At 46.9% G+C, this 12,797-nt stretch overlaps 1 protein-coding gene across 1 annotated transcript; it reads right to left on the reverse strand.

Moving 5' to 3' along the window:
• Positions 1-11,409: 11,409 nt before the first annotated feature.
• Positions 11,410-12,372, reverse strand: LOC123430820 (FCS-Like Zinc finger 1-like). Its single transcript, XM_045114657.1, has one exon. The coding sequence runs from the start codon at positions 12,141-12,143 to the stop codon at positions 11,862-11,864; it is 282 nt and encodes a 93-aa protein (XP_044970592.1). The 5' UTR covers positions 12,144-12,372; the 3' UTR covers positions 11,410-11,861.
• Positions 12,373-12,797: the final 425 nt, after the last annotated feature.

The following is a 12,797-nucleotide window of genomic DNA, read 5'->3' on the forward strand; positions in this document are numbered from 1 at the left end:
AAACCTTTCCTCGAGAAAGGATCCGTTTCTGGAAACAAACACTTTGCTTTCGGATCTGAGATAGGAGATGTACCCAACTGTTTTGGATATCCTATGAAGATGCATTTATCCGCTTTGGGTTCGAGCTTATCAGACTGAAACTTTTTCACATAAGTGTCGAAGCCCCAAACTTTCAAGAAACGACAGTTTAGATTTCTCTAAACCTCAGTCTATACTGTGTCATCTCAACGGAAATACACGGTGCCCTATTTTAAAGTGAATGTGGTTGTCTCTAATGCATAACCCATAAACGATAGTGGTATTTTGATAAGAGACATCATAGTATGCACCATACCAAATAGTGCGTGGCTATGACGTTCAGACACATCATCACACTATGATGTTCCAGGTGGCATGAACTGCGAAACAATTTCCACATTGTCTTAACTGCGTACCAAAACTCGTAACTCAGATATTCATTTCTATGATCATATCATAGACAGTTTATCCTTTTGTTACGACGAACTTCACTCTGAAACAGAATTGAACTTTTCAATATTTCAGACTTGTGATTCATTAAGCAAATAGTCTTGTATCTGCTCAAATATTCATTGAAGTAAGAACATAATGATATCCACTGCGTGCCTCAGCACCCATTGGACTGCATACGTCAAAATGCATCACTTCCAACAAGTTACTATCTTGTTTCATCTCAATGAAAAACAAGGCCTTGCTCATGTGGTATGATTTGCATGTCACTAGTGATTCAAAATCAAGTGAGTATAAAGATCCATCAGCATGGAGCCTCTTCATGCAATTTATACCAACATGACTCCAGCGGCAGTGCCACAAGTAAGTGGTACTATCATTATTACCTCGTGTCTTTTGGCACCAATATCATGAACATGTGTAACACTACGATCGAGATTCAATAAACCATTGAAGGTGATTATTCAAGCAAATAGAGTAACCATTATTCTCTTTAAATGAATAATCGTATTGCAATAAACATGATCCAATCATGTTCATGCTTAACGCAAGCACCAAATAACAATTATTTAGGTTTAACACCAATCCCGATGGTAGAGGGAGCGTGCGACGTTTTGATCATATCAATCTTGGAAACACTTCCAACACGTATCGTCACCTCGCCTTTAGCTAGTCTCCATTTATGCCATTGCTATCATTTCGTGTTACTAATCACTTAGCAACCGAACCGGTATCCAATACCCTCATGCTACTAGGAGTACTAATAAAGTACACATCATGTATATCAAATATACTTCTTTCGACTTTTGCCAGCCTACTTATCTACCAAGTATCTAGAGTTGCTCCGCCTCTGTGACTGTTCCCCTCATTACAGAAGCACTTAGTCTCAGGTTTGGGTTTAATCTTGGGTCTCTTCATTAGTGCAGCAACTGTTTTGCCGTTTTCACGAAGTATCCCTTCTAGCCCTTGCCTTTCTCGAAACTTCGTGGTTTTACTAACCATCAACTATTGACGCTCCTTGTTGATTTCTACTTTCGCAGTGTCAAACATCGTGAATCACTCAAAGATCATTGTATCTATCCTTGATATGTTATAGTTCATCACGAAGCTCTCACGGCTTGGTGGCAGTGACTTTGGAGAACTATCACTATCTCATCTGGAAGATTAACCCCCACTTGATTCAAGCGATTGTCGTACTCAGACAATCTGAGCACATGCTCAACGATTGAGCTTTTCTCCTTTATTTTGTGGACAAAGAATCTTGTCGGAGGTCTCGTACCTCTTAACAAGGGCACAAGCATGAAATCACAATTTCATCTCTTTAGAACATCACTTATGTTCCGTGACGTTCCAAAACGTCTTCGGCGCCTTGCTTCTAAGCCATTTAAGTATTTTGCACTGAACTATCGTGTAGTCATCAGAAACGTGTATGTCGGATGTTCACAGCATCCACAGACGACGCTCGAGGTGCAGCACACTGAGTGGTGCATTAAGGACGTAAGCCTTCTGCGCAGCAACGAGGACAATCCTCTTCAAAGTTTGCTACTATCAACTTTCAACTAAATTTTCTGTAGGAACACATAAAAACAGTAGAGCTGTAGGGCAAGCTACATCGTAATTCGTAAAGACCATTAGACTATGTTCATGACAATTAGTTCAATTAATCATATCACTTAAGAACTCCCACTCAAAAAGTACATCTCTCTAGTCATTTGAGTGGTACATGATCCAAATCCACTATCTCAAGTCTGATCATCACGTGAGTCAAGAATAGTTTCAGTGGTAAGCATCTCTATGCCAATCATATCAACTATACCATTCATGCTCGACCTTTCGGTCTCATGTGTTCCGAGGCCATGTCTGCACATGCTAGGCTCGTCAAGCTTAACCCGAGTGTTCCGCGTGTGCAACTGTTTTGCACCCGTTGTATGTGAACGTTGAGTCTATCACACCCGATCATCACGTGGTGTCTCGAAACGAAGAACTGTCGCAACGGTGCACAGTCGGGGAGAACACAATTTCGTCTTGAAATTTTAGTGAGAGATCACCTCATAATGCTACCGCCGTTCTAAGCAAGATAAGGTGCATAAAGGATTAATATCACATGCAATTCATAAGTGACATGATATGGCCATCATCATGCGCTTCTTGATCTCCATCACCAAAGCACCGGCACGATCTTCTTGTCACCGGCGTCACACCATGATCTCCATCATCATGATCTCCATCAACGTGTCGCCATCGGGGTTGTCGTGCTACTCATGCTATTACTACTAAAGCTACGTCCTAGCAATATAGTAAACGCATCTGCAAGCACAAACGTTAGTTTAAAGACAACCCTATGGCTCCTGCCGGTTGCCGTACCATCGACGTGCAAGTCGATATTAACTATTACAACATGATCATCTCATACATCCAATATATCACATCACATCGTTGGCCATATCACATCACAAGCATACCCTGCAAAAACAAGTTAGACGTCCTCTAATTTTGTTGTTGCATGTTTTACGTGGTGACCATGGGTATCTAGTAGGATCGCATCTTACTTACGCAAACACCACAACGAAGATATATGAGTTGCTATTTAACCTCATCCAAGGACCTCCTCGGTCAAATCCGATTCAACTAAAGTTGGAGAAACTGACACTTGCCAGTCATCTTTGAGCAACAGGGTTACTCGTAGCGATGAAACTAGTCTCTCGTAAGCGTACGAGTAATGTCGGTCCAAGCCGCTTCAATCCAAGAATACCGCGGAATCAAGAAAAGACTAAGGAGGGCAGCAAAACGCACATCACCGCCCACAAAAACATTTGTGTTCTACTCAAGAAGACATCTACGCATGAACCTAGCTCATGATGCCACTGTTGGGGAACGTCGCATGGGAAACAAAAAATTTCCTACGCGAACGAAGACCTATCATGGTGATGTCCATCTACGAGAGGGGATGTGTGATCTACGTACCCTTGTAGACCGTACAGCAGAAGCGTTAGTGAACGCGGTTGATGTAGTGGAATGTCCTCACATCCCTCGATCCGCCCCGCGAACCGTCCCGCGATCAGTCCCACGATCTAGTGTCGAACGGACGGCACCTCCGCGTTCAGCACACGTACAGCTCGACGATGATCTTGGCCTTCTTGATCCAGCTAGAGAGACGGAGAGGTAGAAGAGTTTTCCGGCAGCGTGACGGCGCTCCGGAGGTTGGTGGTGATCTTATCTCAGCAGGGCTCTGCCCGAGCTCCGTAGAAACGCGATCTAGAGGAAAAACCGTGGAGGTATGTGGTCGGGCTGCCATGGAAAAGTCATCTCAAATCAGCCCTAAAACCTCCGTATATATAGGGGGAAGAGGGGGAGCCTTGCCTTGGGGTCCAAGGACCCTCAAGGGCTTCGGCCGAGCCAAGGGGGGCAACCCTCCCCTTCCAAACCGAGTCCAACTAGGTTTGGAAGGAGGAGTCCTTCCTCCTTTTCCGACCTCCTTTTTTTTCTCTTTGATTTTCTTCCTATGGCGCATAGGGCCTTCTTGGGCTGTCCCACCAGCCCACTAAGGGCTGGTGCGCCACCCCGAAGGCCTATGGGCTTCCCCGGGGTGGGTTGCCCCCCTCGGTGAACTCCCAAGACCCATTCGTCATTCCCGGTAACTCCGAAAACCTTCCGGTAATCAAATGAGGTCATCCTATATATCAATCTTCGTTTCCGGACCATTCCAGAAACCCTCGTGACGTCCGTGATCTCATCCGGGACTCCGAACAACATACGGTAACCAACCATATAACTCAAATACGCATAAAACAACGTCGAACCTTAAGTGTGCAGACCCTGCGGGTTCGAGAACTATGTAGACATGACCCGAGTGACTCCTCGATCAATATCCAATAGCGGGACCTGGATGCCCATATTGGATCCTACATATTCTACGAAGATCTTATCGTTTGAACCTCAGTGCCAAGGATTCATATAATCCCGTATGTCATTCCCTTTGTCCTTCGGTATGTTACTTGCCCGAGATTCGATCGTCAGTATCCGCATACCTATTTCAATCTCGTTTACCGGCAAGTCTCTTTACTCGTTTCGTAATACAAGATCCCGCAACTTACACTAAGTCACATTGCTTGCCAGGCTTGTGTGTGATGTTGTATTACCGAGTGGGCCCCGAGATACCTCTCCGTCACACGGAGTGACAAATCCCAGTCTCGATCCATACTAACTCAACTAACACCTTCGGAGATACCTGTAGAGCATCTTTATAGTCACCCAGTTACGTTGCGACGTTTGATACACATAAAGCATTCCTCCGTTGTCAGTGAGTTATATGATCTCATGGTCATAGGAACAAATACTTGACACGCAGAAAACAGTAGCAACAAAATGACACGATCAACATGCTACGTCTATTAGTTTGGGTCTAGTCCATCACGTGATTCTCCTAATGACGTGATCCAGTTATCAAGCAACAACACCTTGTTCATAATCAGAAGACCCTGACTATCTTTGATCAACTGACTAGCCAACTAGAGGCTTGCTAGGGACAGTGTTTTGTCTATGTATCCACACATGTATATAAGTCTTCATTCAATACAATTATAGCATGGATAATAAACGATTATCATGAACTAAGAAATATAATAATAACTAATTTATTATTGCCTCTAGGGCATATTTCCAACAAGTGGCATATTGGGGAGCATTGTGCCTCCACACCGCTTCAAACTGAGATTAGCATCCGCAAGGGTGTGAACCTCGGGATACATCGTCGTCTCCGCGTGGCATGGTTATCTCTCACCCGAGCTCTTTGCTTATGCACTTTAATTTGTGATAGCCATATTATTTCTTGTTGTATTTCTCGCTATCACTTCGTTGTTTATCTTCCTTAGCAAAAGTTGTTGGTGCACATAGGTGAGCCTGGTTGTTTTAGGTTTTGTGCTTGACAAATTAAACATTAGTTTTATTCCGCATTTGTTCAAGCCTAAACCATAGTTATTTTAAAAGCGCCTATTCACCCCCTCTAGGCGACATCCACGTCCTTTCAATGATCCATTTTGTCCGTTTGAGTCGCCCGTACACAATACTTGGCCCAATGGGACGATCCAAACGGACGTGCATGTCCGCATGTTGTCCGTCTATTTTCCTCCCTGACCCAAACTTAGCCCAAATATGGGATCAGATGGGTACGAAGTGGACAGAATCGGGCGCTTCCATTGACCATGTCGTCCGCTCGTGTTCGCCTTGGTCCCACATCTCAGCAATAGGCGCTCGCGCTGGAGCTCATGGGGAGGTGGAGCCCGCAACGGAGCGAGCCCCTGACAAGATCCGACGATGGTGCGAGGGGGCAGAGGGGCGGCGCGAAGGGGGTCGGAGGGCGCGAGGAGAGAGTCCACCAGCACATACCGCCACATCCCTCGCTAGAGCAACTAACGCTCGCGCTGGAGGTCATGGGGAGTTGGAGCCCGTGGCAGAGCGAGCCCCCGACTTCGGCACCGGCTAGATCCGGCGATGGCGCGAGGGACGAAGGGGCGAGGCGAAGGGGGTCGGAGGGCTTGAGAAGAGAGGCCATCGGCAAGGCGAAGAGGCCACCAATGAGGCGGCGCGATGACGAGAGGAGGATCGGCGCGACGAGGACCGACTTCGTTTTTGTGTGTGCGCATTAGAAGCACAAACCATCCGTGCGTGTCCGCCCCATGTCCGTTAAGCGGAAGGTGACCCAAACGGATGAAAAACGGACAAAATACGTATCCATTTGGGTCGCCCCGTTGGAGTTGCTCTTACGGTCTCATGAAAAAGGATTTTCATGAAATTTTTGGAGAATTGCAATCTTCTGAATTTTTTATTCTATCCCGGTTGTTTTATTTGTTGGTTTCAATCATACAGTTGTTTAGTTGTACTAAAGTTAGAGCATCTATAGTCGGACTTGACGATCAATCCAGCCCTTATATGTTCGCGGGCGTGTCCGGACGCGTCCGCGCACGCCATCCATCGAACCCTTATATGTTGCGTCGTACATTCACATATCTTAAATACAATCCACAAATCGATGTAATTCACGGACGTCGATCATGCGATACAAATTGTTCAAATTCAACAATTCAAAACAAAAGCAAATGAAATCATACTTCAACAAATCGGACATGTCAAAATGAAATCAATGTCCGAGTGGCAAGGGTGTGCTTGTCCGATCACTGGCCGGACGAGTTCGTTCATGCGTCCTGCTCCGTCCACGCAACCATCTGTGCGTCCATGCGGGCAACCATCTCCCCGTGCATCGTGGCTGACTCCTCCACCTGCATCCTGACTGCCTCCTCCACCTACATCCTGGCCGCTTGATCCTCTGCTGCAGCCACCCTCGCTGCCTCCTTATCTCTATGGACGTTGATCTCCTTCTTCTTCTCCTTAAGCCATTTCTGGTATGCTTATCCAAGACGGATTCGTCCGTCAACAAGATCTTCACATTCTCCGTGTCTCATGCGAGTTGCAACCTCTCCTTCTTGAGCTTAATCTCTCAAATTACTTGGCCTTCTTGAGTTCCCATTTGGTCGTCGTCGCTTACTTTCCCAACTCGATATTCTCCCTCTCAATTTCAAGCCTCATCTCTGCTCTCATCCGGTCCGAGTCCATACTCTCGTGGAGCTCGGGACTAAGGGGTCCTCGGGCCGCCAATCTATCTCTATGGGCCGGACAGGTGGGCCGCTTTGTGACTACTACTGAAGGGCCGAACTATAAGATGGCACCAGGAAGGAAACCTCTGAAGCCTTGGTGTGTGCTCCAAGTCAAGATGCAGAATCGACATGTTTATTCCCTGCTGATAATCGACCATATGTAATCGTAGGTACCCCTAGGGTCAATATAAACTAGAGGGTTTTAGTTCGAAGACGACAAAACCATCATCTAATGTTTAGTACATCTGATCTCGTGGTAGATCGACTCTGTAATGGTCATACACTCATCAATATAATCAAGCAGGACGTACGGTTTTACCTCTTCGAGACGGCCCGAACCTAGGTAACTATTGTCTCTGTGTTTTTCTGTTCCCCGTTGATCCAAGATCCAGGCTCGGGACCCCCTACCCGAGATCCGCCAGTTTTGACACTGAGAATGGGGTCTAACGGATGCAAAATCGCCACGTCACAAAAGAAATTGTAACCTGAACAAAAAAATTTAAAAATAAGTTTCATGCAACAAATTATAACGCAAAATGGACATATTCTTCATACATAGGTGCATATCGTTCATACATAGCATAGATATATTACATAAAAAGCTCGTCGGAGCTACCCTACCCAAGAACTGGCCAAAATCAAGCTCATCGGACCTCGTATGGTGCGGTAGCTGACCTTCGAGCTCACCGAAGCCGAGCGGCGCTCAACCGGAGTCGGAGTTGAAGGTGAGATCGACGAAGATGCTATCCTGCTCAGCGGACTCATGGCGCCACTCCTCCTCCTTCTCGTCGAACACGAGGGCCAATGCGAGGCCCTGCTCGTAAAGCACGGCGCCGATCTCCTCCTCCCACCGGCGGCCTGCCGCTCCTGTTCCTCCTCCCGTGCACTACACGCGAGCATCGCGGCCAAAATCGCCCCCGCCTTCGTCGGTAGGAGCAAGTCCTCCGGCTAGACAATGCCACCGTCCCGTCGCTTTCGCCCCGCCTCGGCTCCGGCTTCCTTTTCAGCGCACGGACTAGGGGGAGCTCCTCCAGCTCCCACTTAATCGGGGTGAAAGAGAAGTGCAAGCTGGACGCCCCGGAGGAGATGCATCCGTAGGAGAAGAGCCGCGCACGCGGGCGGTCGTACTCCTCCGTCTCGTGGCGGAGGAGCAACGGCGACTGCGTTAGCCCGTGATGAGTGTACCGCAGGGTGGAGCTCCTCCGTGACACATTCGCTCTGACGCAACGCCTGTGCACGAGGTCATCGCCGCCGCGCCGACCAGAGTTCCACATCTCGTGGATCGGTGAGTGGGCGGTGGATTTGACACACCGGCGACGAGAAATGTGGTGAGAAATGGGGATTTCACTCTAGCGGATGGATAGGGTCCGTACCCGTATCGACCTTGAGGACTTGCAAAAATATCATGAGCGGCGGGGGGCGTTGGCGGGCCAGCATAAAACATTTACGGGCCGGGCCGAGTATACGGGGTTTAATGTGGCCACAAAAACGGTCCAAACACATATACTTCCTGAAAATTTACAGTTTAGAGACTTTTATAGTATGGGCTAGAGTTGCTCTAAGAGTACCTACAGCAGAAATTGCCTAATCCAGGTCCATATACGTCCATAGGCTTCGAGACGCCCCCGCAAACAGTGACAGTGGGTCCTCAATTTTTGTCATTTACGATCACAAAACCCTATTCCTAAAACTTTTGGGAATAGGGTTTTGTGACCAAAACACCAAGTACATGCACGGACATGCAGGTCGATCATTTTGTCCATGTTGGGCTTGTAGGTTGTGTAAACACCAATTATTATTTTTGTACTTAAAATTTCCGGTGTTGGGCCCGCTTAGTTGGGGGTTTAGTCACGCCTAGCTGGCTAGCTGCGTGAGCAGCCATGTGCCCGGCTTAAATAACCGCGTCCTTAAAAAAGGTAAGCTTCGGTCTTCAATATATCATTTCTGTTCAAGGTTATGGACCGTCATTATAAATTTTCTTCATTCATAGATACAAAGACTCGTCATGGCTGTGTGTATCCCTCATAACGCAAACAGTGATGGACATGCTTGTTTTTAAAAGTTCAATCATTTTGACATCTATCGTCTGAATCCGAGAGGGTACATAGTTTGACATACTGTTTTCAAAGTCCGGTGGCATCGTCCGGTGGCGCTGACCTTCGATGGCAAGGAGGGGAGGGGGGCGAATACACGTGAATTGGTGCGGGCCCTCCAGGTTAGTGCAATGTCATGGGCGTGTCCGAGCGTCCTATATCCTTTCGAGATTTTGGCGATACCGGAATGCTGGTCATTTTTAGACATTTGGACTGGTGTCTAGACGTAAAAGCGGCATCCAATCCAAGAGTGTCTAGATACTCTTGATGTAGGCTTCCTTATTTTTGTTAGTATCGTGCGATATGAGATGCAATGCTTTTCATTTGAGTTCGTATGAGGCACATGTAGATATATACCTTAACTATTGTACATTTAAGTGTTCTAATTAAGCAAAAATGAAAAACTCCATATAAAATCAATAATATACAAGGACTTTATGAAAAAGAAGGAGGTTAACCCGGCCTGCATGCAGCCATATTTATTAACGGAAAAGAAAGAAACAGTCTTCAAATGCAAGAATATACAAGGATTTAAATGTATAATATATTTTTTATACCTAATTAATTGTAGTTGAAAAGATCTACTTTGTTCAACTATAACTAGCAAAAGGGCACGTGCGATGCAACGGAAGAAAAAATACCACACGATTTTAATATTTTTATAATCATTTTGATTTATTAAAATAATAAGCTAACTAACTAATGTAGTCAGTTCTATCCTATTTTGTTGAAAAATTAACCCGTCCATTGTTAATTCGACCATAATGAAAAATTAAACGGAACAAGCAAAGCAAAACAAATAGGCTACCTGAATTGATCAATGGACTGTTATCTTATTTCACTCATGGGGTAGAGAATGTGGGATCAGATGATAAACTGAAGGTGGTGTTCCATTCTCTGTCTCTACAACAGTGTAATCTTATATTCAATACATTCATTCATCAGCAAACAAATTCCCACAAAACAAAATTTCTGACCGATCCTTGGCACACGGTTGGAGGCATGGGGAGGGGATCTCACCAGATGATGAGTTCCTGCCGGAGGAGGGGATACGACGAGGGGAGCAAGGGTTAGGAACCTCTATCTCGCCATAAGGAGTCGTCGTTGCCGCGCCATAACCTCGGAGTTTCCCGTGTGAGCCATGGAGGCCCGCCTCCACCTGCAAGTACTTCGCTCCGCCGTGCCTTATCTGCGCATCGCCGCCGTTCTGCATCGAACAGACGCATCATCCCCAGTCACTATAGCTGTCGCGTTTATTTGACCCAGAAGCTGTGTTCGAGCGCCGAAACGGGGGCAGCAAGCGGGCAGAGGTACGGCCGCTGAGGCGGGTGGGTTGAGATCGACAACAGTGGTGGTTGAGGTCGGCCGCGGCAGCGAGTCGTGTGGTACCGGCCTGGGCACAGGCCAGGGTGGACCAGGGTCGACGCGATGCGCTCGAGCGCCGCAACGGGGGTAGTGAGCGGGGAGATGTACGACCGCGGAGGCGGGTTGGTTGAGATTGGCAGCGGTGGCGGTTGAGGTCGGCCACGGCGGGCTGAGCACAGGCCAGGGTGGCCGAGGGTTGACGGGAGGAGGCGATGCGTACGTGTATAATTTTTGTAGCGAATCGTTTTTTCCTTTTACGTTGCAGATAAATGATGTAGCGCGGGTTGAATAACAAAAATTATAGGAGTTTTTTTTTATAAAAATACCGCGGTGGGTTTTTCGACGGAAGCAATAGCCGCTTTAGATTATTTGATTTGATTGATTGATCGATTGATACAAAGGTAGTACTTGAGACACATCTAAATATGATTTATCAAAGCCGTTCTTATTTTGCTGGTCATGTGTAGTAGGGTTCAAAACAATATGGTTTTTATTAATATGTTTTGTTAGAAATAGGAGGTGTGTCACCCCTTTGAATAAATAAAATCCCAATAACACGCTTCTTCATGAACAGAAACACGATTGCACAAAATTGAGACATGTTATGCAATCGACTCTTTTGAAAGTTTACCCAGGAAACTGAGCGTGCTATTACAGATGAGGTCCTGTTCATAAGTGACATTAAGCCATGTACAATGATTAATAAGATTATTTTATTTTAAATTTTACATGTAATTTAGAGATGATGAAAAAATATCTTATAATAGATCATCTCTTAGCCTTATCTTCAATAACTAGTTATTTCAATAAACATGGTAAGGCATATTGTACTAAGAGGTAACCTCTGGTTCTTTGTTAAATTAAATAAAAGAAGACAAACCTTATCTCATAAATTTTCTCTCTTCCACCTCATCATTTAACTTACATGGCATTACTAAGATAACATTATTATACATGCCTAACGCTGACAAAAAAAAATTAGGACAGACATGAGATGGGGAATCTTGTTTGCTCGACTTTCTTCAGATCCAATCCAGCCCCTTTTCCGCTGCGCTTATGCCCAAATCACTTGACCGGTGGCACATGCAGCGCCGGCCTGCCATGAGCGACTCCAGCGACCCGCCCCGTGCTTCTTCAAGCAAGGCAAGCCTCCTCGTCCTCGCGCTACTTGATCAGCTAGCCACGGAGGCACGGACACCGGCGGCTTGGTGCCCGGAGACCATGCTGGCTCAAGCATAATAACCTTTCTTCGTCAGGCACGTATGCAGCCTGCCACTCTCGCCGGTCAGCTCCCGACGGATACCCCTCGGCGCGCACACCCGGACTCTGCTCCCGCCGAGAACCGCTGCTGCCTACGGGCGGCCTGCCTGGCGGAGACGGCGTCGAGGTGCATCTGCTCGTGGCGGCACTCCTCGCTGCAGTAGGGCGTGTCGCCTCTGTACATGAAGACGTCGCTGTCGCGCGCCAGCGGCTTGGTGCAGAGCGCGCACGCGTCCAGCGCGTGGTTGCCGGGCTCGCCGACCGGCTCGGCGTCGAAGAAGAAGGCGCAGGCTACTGATGCCGCCATGGTACTCAGAAAGGCTTCTTCTGGCAAGCCCGATCTTGAGCTGCTTCAGAGCTAGAATTCGCAGTTCGCTGCTGCTCTTGGCGGTGGGAGAGGTGGGTGAGTTCAGTGGAGCTGCCAAGCGGGGAGGGTGGGTATATATGGGCGAACGGAGCTCGACAACCCTATTGTTGGTGTACTGGCGGCCATGAAACCACGGCCCGGCGCGCGGGATGGGGCTAACCATGGACGAGGGAGTGGTTCGACTTGTTTATTCCAACATGCCTGGGTGTAATGCGGTGGTTGGCTCGATGGCTAACGTGGGCCATGGCGACGAGAACGACAAAGGCGGAGACGTCGACGGGGTTGGCCCAGAGTTCTTCTTTATACGAACGGAGAGGAGTTTGCATAATGTCCACGTATACGTAGAAAAAAACCAGGCAGTTAGAACATCTTCGATGCTAACCCATCTGCATATATTTTAACAACAACTTAAATTAATAGAATGAAATTCGTACAAATACGATTGGATTTCCGGCAAACACGACATATTTCATATAAACCCGACGGATTTTAACGGAGACGTATCAAGCATCTTCAAGTTTAATTCCTGCTTGTTCTCGAATAGAGAAATCATAAAAATAGAATTTTTAGTGTCTCATGCTATCCATGATGTAA

The sequence above is a fragment of the Hordeum vulgare genome, chromosome 2H (assembly GCF_904849725.1).
Source record: "Hordeum vulgare subsp. vulgare chromosome 2H, MorexV3_pseudomolecules_assembly, whole genome shotgun sequence".
Taxonomy (NCBI): Eukaryota; Viridiplantae; Streptophyta; class Magnoliopsida; order Poales; family Poaceae; genus Hordeum; species Hordeum vulgare.

Excerpts from the sequence above, each read along its gene's own strand:
- LOC123430820 (XM_045114657.1), bottom strand. The coding sequence starts at position 12,143 with ATGGCGGCATCAGTAGCCTGCGCCTTCTTCTTCGACGCCGAGCCGGTC.